The sequence below is a fragment of the Cebus imitator genome, unplaced genomic scaffold, assembly GCF_001604975.1.
Source record: "Cebus imitator isolate Cc_AM_T3 unplaced genomic scaffold, Cebus_imitator-1.0 Scaffold652, whole genome shotgun sequence".
Classification (NCBI taxonomy): domain Eukaryota; kingdom Metazoa; phylum Chordata; class Mammalia; order Primates; family Cebidae; genus Cebus; species Cebus imitator.
This window is the reverse complement of record NW_016107967.1, coordinates 49,608-63,910: the sequence shown is the minus strand read 5'-3', so window position 1 is coordinate 63,910 and position 14,303 is coordinate 49,608. Positions and strand designations below refer to the sequence as shown.

The 14,303-nt window shown below is 37.4% G+C and overlaps 1 protein-coding gene across 1 annotated transcript in view; it reads right to left on the bottom strand.

The window, feature by feature from the left end:
* The window catches only part of ITFG1 (integrin alpha FG-GAP repeat containing 1), a gene marked incomplete at its 5' end in the record, with an annotated part of 101,875 nt that overhangs the window by 69,416 nt on the left and 18,156 nt on the right, over window positions 1–14,303 (bottom strand). The window contains one exon of the mRNA XM_017517890.2: window positions 6,813–6,856. Coding sequence (XP_017373379.2) covers window positions 6,813–6,856 — 44 coding nt within the window. The remainder of the gene's footprint in view (window positions 1–6,812; window positions 6,857–14,303) is intronic.

Sequence of the window (14,303 nt, the reverse complement as noted above, 5' to 3'; positions counted from 1 at the left end):
TCTGCCCCCATGGAGCTCTTTCAAAGGAATGTGAGCAGACTCTTTTTGTATATAAGGGAGGTAAAGGCTACTTTTTTGTTTTGGAAGTGGAGTATCCCTCTGTAGCCCAGGCTGGAGTGTAGGGGCGCCATCTCAGCTCACTGCAACTTCTGCCTCCTGGGTCCCAGTTCAAGCCATTCTCTTGCCTTACCCTCCTAAGTAGCTCAGATTACAGGCATGCGCCACCATGCCCCACTAATTTTTGTATTTTTAGTAGAGACAGGGTTTTACCATGTTGGCCAGGCTGGTCTTGAACTCCTGACCTTGTGATCTGCCCTCCTCAGCCTCCCAAAGTGCTGGATTACAGGCGTGAGCCACCATGTTCGGCCCAAAGACTACTTTTAAACCTGTCTGCTCTTCAAGGGGAAATGTACTTATCTGCCTGTTTCTAGATTCATAATCTACAAGTGGAAAAAGTCATCAGGCTTTGGTGAAAAGAATTACCAAATCACAGAGAAAAAAGCCATTATCCCCACTGACATAGTGAAAGGTCAGAATATACCTTATACTGAGAATAAAAGATTTCAAAAATTAGTTGGATATTTAAAGAAAAAATAATCAGAAAACAGGAATATACTCTTTTGATTAACCAGAGATTTATGGTAGCACTCACTAATAATAGTGATACTTACCATATCCATATTTAATAAATTTGTGATGTTTAAAAAGATTTACACAGTAAGAAAAAAAGTCAAGAAGTCTAGTATACCTTTAGTCCTACCTGAAAGACAAAGGGAACACCGTATTTCTCAAAATATTTGTAACTTACTATCCATACCAATACAGTGATGTTATAGAGGAAGGGGTATAAACAATAACATTGACAAATAACAGCAGCTATACTTCTTGAGTGTTTATTGTGTATCAGGGCCTATCGTGATTTATCTACGTTAATTCTTCTAATTTTAACAATAACCTTAGAAAGTAGTTTGATAGGCTGAATAAGGGTACTCCAAAGATCTCCATGTCCTAATTTCTGGAACCTGCTGAATATACTGCAAAAAAGGACTTGGCAGATGTAATTAAAGATCTCAAGATGGGGAGATTATCTTGGAATATCCAGACAGGGCAAATGTAATCACAAGGCTCCCCCTAAGAGAAAGAAGAAGGCAGGATGGGTTAGTGTCAGTGATTTGAAGATGCAACACTGCTGGTTTTGGGTATGGAGGAAAGAGCCATGAGCCAAAGCATATATGCAGCCTTAAGAAGCTGGAAAAGGTAAGGATATGGATTCTCCCCAAAACCTCCAAAAAGGAATGTAGGCTTGCTGACAACTCGATTTTAGCTCAGCGAAACATAGTTCAGGCTTCCTACCTCCAGTACTGTAAAAGAATACATCTGTGTTGTGTTAAGCCACTAAGTTTACGTTAATTTGTTACAGCAGCGATAGGAAGCTTACACAGGTTAGTTTTGCAGACATAGAGAATGAGGCTTAACAGAAGTAAAATAACTTCTCCAAAGTTATGTAGCTAGCTGAAGAGATTTGCATTTTATGCATTATTTTTTTTTCTGAAGTAGGAGGGAAGGTTAACTACTGACAACTGGAAATTGCGAGAGTAGAAAGGGTATTACATAGTTCTTATGAAGAAAGAGAACTTCTGGTATGACAAGTAAAAGGTGTATTTACAACACACTGAAGTATTTAGAGGTGATGAATTAGCCTTAAAATCTCTAGATAGAGGAGGGGGTGGGATGGGTAGTAGGTGGCAGTGTGGATGAAATAAAATTGGGCATATACTGATATTGCCAAAGTTGGTATGGGCACAACAATTTTATGTATTTATTTGTTCTTGGTTTTTTTTTTTTTTGGACAGTTTCATTCTGTTACCTAGGCTGGAATGCGCTGGCATGATCATGGCTCATTGCAGCTTCAACCTCCCAGGGCTCAGGTGATTCTCCCACCTCAGCCTTCTGAGTAGCTGCGGTACAGGTGCACGCCACAACACCCAGGCAATTTTTCTATTTTTTGTAGAGATGGGCTTTCACCATGTTGCCCAGGCTGGTCTCAAACTCCTGGGCTCAAGTGATCCTCCTGCTTCAGCCTCCCAAAGTGCTGGAATTACAAGCATAAACCACCATGCCCAGCCAAGGAGTTTTATTATACTAATTCATATTTTTCTAGATGTTTACAAATTTTTAAAAAGCTAAAAAATTACAAGATAAAGAGCAATACATGACACACAGGAAGATACACTGATAAAAGCTATGAAAATGGACAAAAAAACCTTAAAGCAAAACTAATAAATGCAAGAAGAGTTTTCAGTTTCCAGTCCGACATGTAAAGTTCTTTAACATTGTCACTCTAGTTCTCATAACAAGAAAAAAGCAAAGAAACAGAAAATCAACAACTTTTCTTAGATCATTCAGAGAACCAAGGTCACAGGACAAACCACTACACTGCAAACTGGAGAGACAGACAGGTGGAAAGAGAGACACAGCTTACAAGGAGCAGAAGCCCAAGAGGAGAAGATCAAAGATGGAGCCAATACAGGTAGGAAGACTTAACAGAAAAACTGTTGGAGGCTCAGTGTAGACTAGCCTGAGTGTTCAAAACTCCAAGGGTTTGGGACAGGGGGAATCCTCACACTTACACTTTTGTGAGTTTGACTTCCAGGAATTCCACTAGATTCTCACTGTGAAGACTGGAGAAAAATACCTTCATGTTTCCAGCAGCAGCATGAGAAAGTAACCGTTCTGAAATATGCCCACAGCTCTCTGTTCTCCCTAACAACCTGCCTTCAAAGAAAACTTTTACTGGAGCTTAATTGACTTGGGTTTAACAAAAACCTAAATGACCTGGGAAAAGGGAAATATTCAACTCCAGCTCCTTCTCATCTTCCTGTCTCACCTAAGAAGACAGAGAAGCTGAGAAGCACTTGTGAAGGTCATAGCCCAGGGACACAAGCTCACTAAAAGAGTAAGCCCTAATGACAGGATGACAGAACATTTTTCCTATCCCAGAACTTCATCAACTGGGCTCCTGTATAACAGGGAACTAAAGCCCAAAGCATTACAAGCATCATCTTTTATTTAAGAAGGAGTCTGTTGGGAAACCAACACCCCAGAGGAGACAAAAACAAGGACACTAAAGGAAATATTTGCCTCTGACACAACAGCTACTGCAAACAGTAAATACAGCCGAATTCCTAGTCAGATAAACCTTAAAATTCCACAGTAAAGGTCTGTCTACCTCAGTTACCTTCACTTAACACATTGTATCCAGCTTTCAATAAAAAATGACAGGGCATGCTGAAAGGCAAAAGACAAAACAAAACAAAACAAAACAAAACAAAACACCTGAAGAGACAAAGCAAGTATCAAAACAAGACTCATATATAGCAGACATTTTTGGAATTATCAGACCAGGGACTTAAAATGACTATGATTAACATGCTAAGGGTGCTAATGGAAAAAAGCAGACAACATGCAAGAACAGATGGTTAATGTAAGCAGAGAGATGGAAACTAACAATCAAAAGGAAATAGAAATAAAAAATACTGTAATAATGAAGAATGCCTTGATGGACTCATTGGTAGACTAGACCTAAGAAAGAATCAGTTAAGCTTGAAGATGCCAAAGTTGTAAATACATTTAGTAGGAATACAAGAAGAAGAAAGAGAGAAAGGAAATTGAATATTTGAAGTAATGATGATTGAGCAATTTTCAAAATTCATTACAGACCTCAAGCCACAGAACCAGGAAGCTCAGAGAACACCAAGGAGGATAAATACTAAAAAAAAAAAACTATACCCAAGCATATTGTATTCTAACTGCAAAAAATAAAAAACAAAGAGAAAATCTTGAAAGAAGCCAGAAAAAAGAAATGGAAGAAAAAAAAGGACTGGGATTCCATATAAGACTGTGATACAATAAAAAATGCTCATTTGAGGTTGCCATGAATTAGGGTGATACGGTTTGGCTGTGTCCCCACCCAAATCTCATCTTGAATTGTAATTCCCATAATCCCCACGTCACGGGAGGGACCCGGTGGGGGGTAACTGAAACATGAGAGCGGTTTCCCCCATGGTGTTTTCCTGATAGTGAGTGAGTTCTCAGGAGATCTGATGGTTTTATAAGCACCTGGCATTTCTCCTGCTGGTGCTCATTCTCTCTCCTGCTGCTCTGTGAAGAGGTGCCTTCCGCCATGATTGTAAAAGTTTCCTGAATCCTCCCCAGCCATGCAGAACTGTGAGTAATTAAACCTTTTTTCTTTATAAATTTCCCAGTCTTGGGTATTTCTTCATAGCAGCATGAGAATAGACTAATACACTGGGGTAGTGCCAAGACACAGAGTTATAGGTTTTTCTTCAGAAATGCCCCGTATTCTAGGCATAGGAGGAAATAAGAGATAGCTGGACTAACCCAGGGTTGAAATTTTCCCAGACAGGTACAGTGGAAACTCAGTGCTTTATAGGAGTTAAGGGACTAGCAGAAGTAATGTTGATGTATGGTAACTAAATAAGGAGGTGGGCAAAGACAATGGTGAGCTGATACAGGTCAAGAGACTAATGGTTTTAAAGTGGAACAGGTATAATTAGAGTAACAGAGTGGAAGGGCTGGAAAATAGGGTGTGATCAGAGTTGGATAAATTAAATTGGGGTTTCAGAAGTGAAACCATTCTGGTAGATAAGGTCCAGGTTATGGCCATGGGAATGAATAGCTACAACTGTATATGAATGAAACACTCTGAAGTTTTCAAAATGGAGATGAAGGAATATGGGTGGGATCAGTTCATGAGCTGAGTAACTGTTTCCTCTTTCTATATACCTGGTAGTCTGCCTGCACCAGAGAGAACACACAACCAGCAGAAGAGCTATTCAAATGAATTAACTCAAGTGGTAAAGAATACTATATGGGATGTACATTTTCTCTCTCAGTCTCACTCTGGGGCTCACTCAATATAACACTTTCTACTTTGATCTGATGTCAAAGGAATATGAAGAACCACTTTTTCAAGAAGTAAATAATTACACAAGTGGGCATACATATTTGACAGTTGTGATACTGGATGAGTACACTGTGCATCTGTTTACATGGCAGTAAAATCGTGATCTATGATATCAGTAAAATATCATAGAGAAGGAAAATGATATATATGAAGGGTAGCTCAACAGGATCTTAATTCAAAGAAAGTCAAAATGAATGAATGGGAGGCAGATGTACTATCTGCACAAAAGCCCAAAGGTGCTGGGTGGTAAAGGTAATCATTGTAAAGGCAGCTCTGCATGTTGGACTTTACTTACGTGATTTTCGAAATGATTCTGTTCACTCTAAGATAGAAGTGGCTTAATATTTTAAGATAAGGTGACAGGAAGCCTTATGGATCTTAGAAGTGTTATCTGCTTTGGCTATACAGCCCTTACTATCAAACTTTCATCTAGAACTTCTAAGTAAAATGAGTGGTTTCAACCACAACTTTTTAAAGTTCTTTGCCTGACCATGTAATGAAAGAGCCACAGAATGGAGATATGGTTAGTTAGAGGGAAGAACATAGGTCTGAATGTTTCACAAAGTGGATAGACAATACCTGAATAACCAAGTTAATCTTTAGGCTGATGAATCCCATTCACAGTTTTACAGTGGCATAAAAGTATATGGGTTGGACCAAAACATTCACATGCATGCTGCTGTGACAGTAGTGGTGCCTCATTCAGGTCTTCTCTTCGGGACCTACACACTTATTCCCTGAGCTGGTTTGTGTTGGCTGGAGATTGTTCTTAGCCAAAGGGAGCTGCTTCATATAAATGTTAACACCTTTCTGGTGGCCTGTCTGGATGTGATGTGTGACTGATGCAAGAGTTCAAAGGCCTGGCCCCTCTGGCTCAATTCAGGCCACATATGAAGGATCATCCTAGCTCCAGAGCTCACCATGCATCTTCTCCTTCTGCCATTGCTGTGTTCTTCATTGCTTCAGAGGGGTTGCCCCCAGTTTGAGTCTATATTATAACCCTATGTCAGGGTCTGTTTCCACACTTCTTAAATATGGGAAGTTTCCCACTATACATAAAATATTGTCAATTTAATGTTCAATGACACTGTAAGAATATGAGATCATAATCAGAACACCTAGTTTGTATTGCAGTTCCACTACTTAATAGCTCCACGATTTTTGATAATTTAACTTCTCTGAGTCACAGTTTCCTTATCTTTAAATAGGGGCTAATTTCTCATGAAACAAGGTTTACCACAAAGACCCCAAACAGTTCCCTATACACACACACAAACACTTGCATGCTTTGAAATATAATACAATATTCTTATTATAGTTTACATGAATTGGTTTTGTCAAAAACTAAGCCTAATTATTTTCACATTTGTTATTTCACTGAAACATTATATTAGACAACAGGTCAATATTAAGACTACACACAAAAAAGTCATTAACTGCCTACTATATGCTTGGTTCTGTGACCTATATCAGCTATACAGGATGCTATGGTTCTTGACCTCAGGGGTTACAGCCTTGCGGGGAGAGGCATCTAATCTAAACAAGTATAATGAAATATTATAAATGCCAAAATGTCTTAAAATAATTGGAGGGGTAGTCTTTCTTCTAAAGATATCAAAAATGCTTCATAAAGGTGACTCTTCAGGTAAGACATTTTTTAGGAAAGGTACTTTATTTTCAGGAGTTTTCTTGAGTAATGAAGGATTCTTTAATCACTGCCAAATAGTAATAATGTTTTGATTATAATATATAACAATTATTTTGTGTGTGTCTACTTATGCAGCGAATTTTCAGACACATTTATAACAGAGTTAAGTTTACTTACTGTTATCTTACGAGGACAGTCATTAGAACACAGACCACTAAGAACTGTGGAAAAATAAAGAACAGGCAATTATCACTATTATAAGTTTATATTTAAAGTGAGCTCTAATTTTCTACCTAAGATCCATTAATATACTCTATTGATTCATAATCACAAGCAGAAACCAATTCAATTTCTGTAGATCTGGGTAAATTAAAGTTCTGTAGTTCACTTTATACTAATACTTCAAGGCCTTTATTAAATTGTCAAGATGCTACCATTTTGTGAACTATATAGGTGAGATTAATTATGATTATATCATGCCATACCTATAATAGAACCTGTTGGTTCTATTTTCCAATTACTTAACTAAATTCCAAGGATGACTTAGATTCTGACAGGGGGGTGCCAAATGAGAACCAACTAAAATGTATACTAAGAACAACAAATAAAACATTCAGAACTTTATATCTCAAACTAGACTTTTTCCATTTATGTAATTCTGGGATAAAGATTTTGGGTACCCTTGATAAATATTATAGAGGGCATAACTGTAAAACAATTGATGACTCTACAATAAATACACAAAAATAACTTAATGATACATTTATTCTATAGTCAGCAAAAGAAGTTAAAATATCTGAACAATCTTTATCTAAATAACATGAGTTCTGAAATATAACCATATTTCTACCACTTTTGGTGAAGTGATCTCTTTAATAATAAAGCAGACAATTGTGAAAATGGTCATACTGCCTAAAGTAATTTGTAGATTCAACGCTATCCCCATCAAGCTACCTATAACCCTCTTCACGGAATTAGAAAAGACCACCTTAAATTTCATATGGAACCAAAAGAGAGCCTGCATAGTCAAGACAATTCTAAGAAAAAACAACAAAGCTGGAGGCATCAAGCTACCTGTCTTCAAACTATACTACAAGGCTACAGTAATCAAAATAGCATGGTACTGGTACCAAAATAGAGATACAGACCAATGGAACACAACAGAGGCCTCAGAGGAAACGCCACACATCTACAGCCATCTGATCTTCAACAAACCTGACAAAAACAAGCAATGGGTAAAGGATTCCCTGTTTAATAAATGGTGTTGGGATAACTGACTAGCCACGTGCAGAAAGCAGAAACGGGACCCCTTCCTGACACCTTACACTAAATTTAACTCCACATGGATTAAAGACTTAAACATAAGACCTAACACCATAAAAACCCTAGAAGAGAACCTAGGCAATACCATTCAGGACGTAGACATAGGCAAGGACTTCATGACTAAAACACCAAAAGCACTGGCAACAAAAGCCAAAATAGACAAATGTGACCTAATTAAACTCCAGAGCTTCTGCACAGCAAAAGAAACAATCTTTAGAGTGAACTGGCAACCAACAGAATGGGAAAAAAAATTTGCAATCTACCCATCTGACAAAGGTCTAATATCCAGAATCTATAAAGAACTAAAACAGATTTAAAAGAAAATAACAAACCCACTCAAAAGTGGGCGAAGGACATGAACAGACACTTTTCAAAAGAAGATATATATGAAGCCAACAAACATATGAAAAAATGCTCATCATCACTGGTCATTAGAGAAATGTAAATCAAAACCACAATGAGATACCATCTCACACCAGTTAGAATGGCAATCATTAAAAAATCTGGGGACAACAGACACTGGAGAGGATGTGGAGAAATAGGAACACTCTTACACTGTTGGTGGGAGTGTAAATTTGTTCAACCACTGTGGAAGACAGTGTGGTGATTCCTCAAGGACCTAGAAATAGAAATTCCATTTGACCCAGCAATCCCATTACTGGGTATATATCCAAAGGATTATAAATCATTCTATTATAAAGACACATGTACACGTATGTTCACTGTAGCTCTGTTTACAATAGCAAAGACCTGGAACCAACCCAAATGCCCATAGATGATAGACCGGACAAGGAAAATGTGGCACATATGCACCATCGAATGCTATGCAGCCATCAAAAACAATGAGTTTGTGTCCTTTGTAGGGAGATGGATGAATCTGGAAATCATCATTCTCAGCAAACTGACACAAGAACAGTTTTTCAGTGATTCCCTGCCTCAGCCTCCTGAGTAGTGGGGACTACGGGCACATGGCACCATGCCCAGCTGATTTTTGTATATTTAGTAAAGACGGGGTTTCACCATGTTGGCCAGGATGGTCTCCATCTCTTGACCTCGTGATCCGTCTGCCTCAGTGGGATCCTGCCACAGGCATGAGCCACCATACCTAGTCAGGCATTTTTTTATATTAACAGCAGCCTAAATTGATTAACACACAGAGTAGGAAATGTAAAAGGCACCAAGAAATAAGCATCATATATTTCATCACAGAAGAGAATACCTGTTCATTTACTATAGAATATTTATATTAAATACAATTTGAGTAAATAGTGAAATAAATATTTTACACTTGCAAGTAGTTTTCAACGTTTAAATTTCCTACCTCAGCACACTGCCTCACTCTTTTATCACGAAAACCCTGACTTCCCACTCTCCTATTATCTTTCTTCCCTGAAGTCTAGGTAGACAGTGGTACTTCTTTTCCAACTGTTCCAAAATGATTTGCATAAGCCTTCATTTAAACCACTTATTTATACATCTGTGTCTTTGTACACAGATGTTTGCTCTGCGTCATTTTATCCTTATTTTCTCAGGGTCTCACCCAACATATTTGCTCAATAAATACTTGTCAAAAGAGGAAAACAGATGGATTATTCAGGCCAGGCACAGTGGCTCACGCCTATAATCCCAACACTTTGGGAGGCTGAGGCAGGTCAACTGTTTTTGAGCTCAGTAGTTTGAGAACAGCCTGGGCAACATGGAGAAACCCCATCTTTACACACACACACACACACACACACACACACACACACACACACACACACCAGCCAGATGTTGTGACATGCGTCTGTGGTCTCAGATACTCAGGAGGCTGAGGCAGGGGGATTACTTGAGCTGGGTGGCGGAGGTTGCAGTGATCTAAGATCATGCTACTGCACTCCAGCCTGGGTGACAGAGGGAGATCCTGTCTCAAATAAATAAATAAATAAGAAAGATGGATTATTCAATAAACGGTACTAGATAATTGGCTACTTGAAAAAAAAATACAGTTAAGAGTTTACCTCCCTGTATAAGACATATATTTGACAAAGATGTAACAATAAAAAAACTCTTAAACTTTAATAATAAAAAGACAACCCAGCTGACAAACAGGAAAAGGATCCGAATAGGTATTTCTCCAAGGAAGATATACAGATGGCCAATAAGCTCATGAAAAGATGTTCAATATCATTAGCCATCAGAAAAATATATAGCAGAATCATTATGAGATGCATGCACATGTTCATGGCAACATTAGTCACAATAGCCAAGAGAGGGAAGCAAGCCAAATGTCCACTGAGAGACAAATGAATGAATAAAATATGGTAAATATATACAATGGAATATTATACAGCCTTAAAAAGGAAAGAAATCTTGCCACATATTACAATATTGATGAACCCTGAAGACATTATGTTAGGAGAAATAAGCAGTCATTCATTGTATAATTTCATTTAATGAGTTATCTAAAGTAGTCAAATTCACAGAGACAAAGCAGAATGGTGCTAGGAGGGAAGGGAAAGAAGGGAGCTGTTTAATGGGTATAGAGTTTCAGTTTTGCAAGAAGAAAAAGTTCTGGAGATGTGTTTCACAACAATGCAAATATACATAACTCTACCAAACCATACCTTAAAAATGGTTAAGATGGCAAATTTTATGTGACACGTTTTTACCACAATTAAAAAAAAAATGGTTAAGATGGTAAAAAAAAAAAACCCACAATAAGTTAACATTTTATACATACTAAGATGGTTATAACAATCCAAGAATAACAAGTATTGTTGAAGATGTAGACAAATTAGAATTCTCATACATTTCTGATGGGAATGTGGAATGGTACAGCTGCTTTGGAAAACAATCTGGCATTCCCTTAAAAGGCTGGACATAAAGTTCTCCTTTGACCCAGCAATTCATTTCTAGCTATATTTCAAGTACAACAAAAACAAAAAAAATCCAAACAGAAACTTGTACATCAGTGTTCACAGCAATATTATTCATAATAGCCAAAAGGTGGAAACCACCCAAATGTCCATCAAATCATGACTGGATAAACAAAATTTGGACTATACATGCAACAGAATATTATTTAGCAATTAAAAGGAATAAAGTACTGATGTATATTACAACATGGATGAATCCTGAAAACATTATGCTAAGTCAAAGAAGCCAGTCACACATGACCACATATTATATGACCCCATTTATATGAAATGTCCAGAATAGGCAAATCAATGAATACATAAAATAGATTAGTCGTTGCTTGGAACTGGGTGATAATGAACGACTAAGAGTGACAGACAGTGAGTACTGGGTTTCTTTTTGTGATGATGACTACATTCTTAAACGGTTGCAGTGATGGTTGCACAACTCTTGAGAATATGCTAAAGCCATTAAATTGTACATTTCAAATGGGTCTAATATGGTATGTGAATTACATCTTAATAAAGCTGTTACAAAATAAGAAAGACACCATAACATTTAAAAAGACTAGTGACAAAGGTGGTGAACTTTTTGTAATATAACAGTACAAAGAGATACTATTGCTAATTTAAAAAGAACTTCTAGATAACAGAAGATAATCTAAGAGAAAACAAAGGATTTCAAGAAGCAATATGTGGAAGAGAAAATGGAAATAATCAAAAACACCGAGAAAGGCACTCAACCACACTAGTTAGGAGAAAAAACAATTTTATTCTTAAGACATAGGTGAAAAATAAAAGCATGATAAAATTTTAAGAAAAACAATAAATATATTATCACAAAGGATTCTTTAATATATACTACAGCATATTTATAAATCAATTAGAAAATAAGAAAGGACAAGGACTATTGATAGAAATAAAGATACAAATGGCTCTTGAATATGTGAAAAGATGCTGAACTTCATTCATTATAAGAAAAATATGAAATAAAAATATTTTTCACCTAACTGGCAAAGATAAAAAAATTTAATAACCCCTTGGGTTGGTGAAGGTGTTAGAAAAAAGCATTTTCAATATATATACTGTAAGCAGAAGTAGAAAATTATACAATTTCTGTGAAGGGATATCTGTTAAAAAATACAATATAAAGTTGAAAACAAGACAGAATTAATCTGTGGTATTGGAAATTACAATAGTGGTTGCCTTTAGGTGAACTGGGTTAGTAACTAATAAAAGGGCGGGAGGGTACATTTTGGATGTTGGTGATATTTGTTTCTTGATCTGAGTGTAATTGCATGGGTATGATTACTCTGCTAAAATTTATAGATCTGTGCACTTATGTATACTTTTCTATATATTTCAATAAAATGTTTATTTAAAAATATATATATATGTATTCTTTAATAATTCCATTTTTAATAATTTATCGTACAGGATTTTCATTATAGACTAGTCATAGTAAGAGACTGAAAACCACATGGTATATGTGAATAAGGAACTCATTAAATTATGTTGTAACCATACTATATACTATTTAGTAAAAAAGCAATTCTAGGTTGCACACATATATATATTTATATATGCATAAAATATCTTAGAAAGATACGAAGAAGTTGTCTCTGGGAAGAGAACTGTAGCACTGGGAGATGAGTAAAAGGGAGGCTACTTTCATCATATACTCTTGTAATTTTTAATAGACCATCTCTATGCATTACTTATTTTAAAAACAAATTCATTAGTAAAATAAAAATTTAGAACTCTCAGATGAGTATGTGGTAAACTGGATAGTGTCATATGCTGGTGAAAATATAAATCCCTACAACTTTCAGGGAAGATAATTTGTTATTATTGATTAATGTTAAAAACACAGTTTCTTCAATTCATGTCTATGAAATACTGGAGACCAGATAAATATCCACTAAGAGATAAAAAAGGAAATAAATTCTGGAACATATATAACATTATGGAATGATAAGGAGGTAACAGAAAAATGAGGGAGGCCTGTAAGTGCTGACTTGAACGGGGGCTTATACTTTGTTAAGGTGAAAAAAAGAAGATGCAGGCAAACATGTTTAATAAAGTTCTATTTAAAAGTGTGTGTTGGGCTGGGCATGGTGGCTCACACCTGTAATCCCGGCACTTTGGGAGGCCGAGGCAGGCAGATTAGTTCAAAACCAGCCTGGCTAGCATGGTGAAATGCCGTTTCTACTAAAAATACAAAAATTAGCCATAGTGGTGGCAGGAGCCTGTAATCCCAGCTACTTGGGAGGGTGAGGCAGGAGAATCACTTGAATCCGGGAGGCAGAGGTTGCAGTGAGCGGAGATCACACTACTCCACTCCAGCCTGGGCGACAGAGGGAGACTCCATCTCTAAATAGATACATAAACAAATAAAAGTGTGTGTTGGATGAATCTCAGACACAGTGTTGGGCAAACGAAGCCAGGTGCCAAGAGCATACCCCTGTATGATTTCATTTACATCATGTTCAAAAACATGACCTTATGCATACCCAGCACCATGCATCTCTTCCATCTGGATGTTTGCCTATATCCTTTGAGATACCTTTTATAATAAGCAGGTAAATGTAAGTAAGGTGTTTCCTTGATTTCTGTGAGCTGCTCTAGCAAATCAAACCAAGGAGGGGGTCATGGAACCCTGATTCATAGCCAGTTAGTCAGAAGTACAGGTCCCAATGTGAGACCTGTGATTGGCATCTGCAATGCAGGGCAATCTTGTGGGGCTGAGCCATCAATCTGTGGGATCTGACAGACTCTCTCTAGGTAGATAGGGTCAGAATTGATTGACTGGTTGGCGTATGGAGGTGGGAGGCAGAATCCCTACATATTTTGGTGACCAGAGATAAAATATTCTGTGTTGTAGTGACTTTGTGAGTACAGAACAAAGTTTGGTTTTGTCCTGTCTCTTATGTTATGCATAATTATGCATAATTGCATGGTATTCCATCGTGTGTGTGTGTGTGTGTGTGTGTTTGTGTGTGTATTTACCCCTTTTTATGTTATGGATTGAATGAGTACCCCCTCCCTCAAATTCATATGTTGAAGCCCTAACCCCTTGTGTGGCTGTTCTTGGGACTTCTAAGGAAGTAATTAAGGTTAAATGAAATCACAGGGAGAGGATCAGTGTCTCCTAATAAGAGAGCTTGCTGTTTTTCTCTACCTGCACACGACAAGAACACGTGAGTGCACACTGAGGTGGCAGCCACCTAGAAGCCAGGAAGCGAGGCTGCTCAGAGAGAATCTACCTTCCCAGTACTCAGTCTGTGGTATTTTGTTACGGAAGCCTGAGCAGACTAATACACACACATACTTTCGTTTTTAAAAAATTTTTAGGCCAGGTGTGGTGGCTCATGCCTGTAATCTCAGCACTTTGGGAGGCCGCAGCGGGTGGATCACATAAAGCCAGGAGTTTGAGACCAGCCTGGCC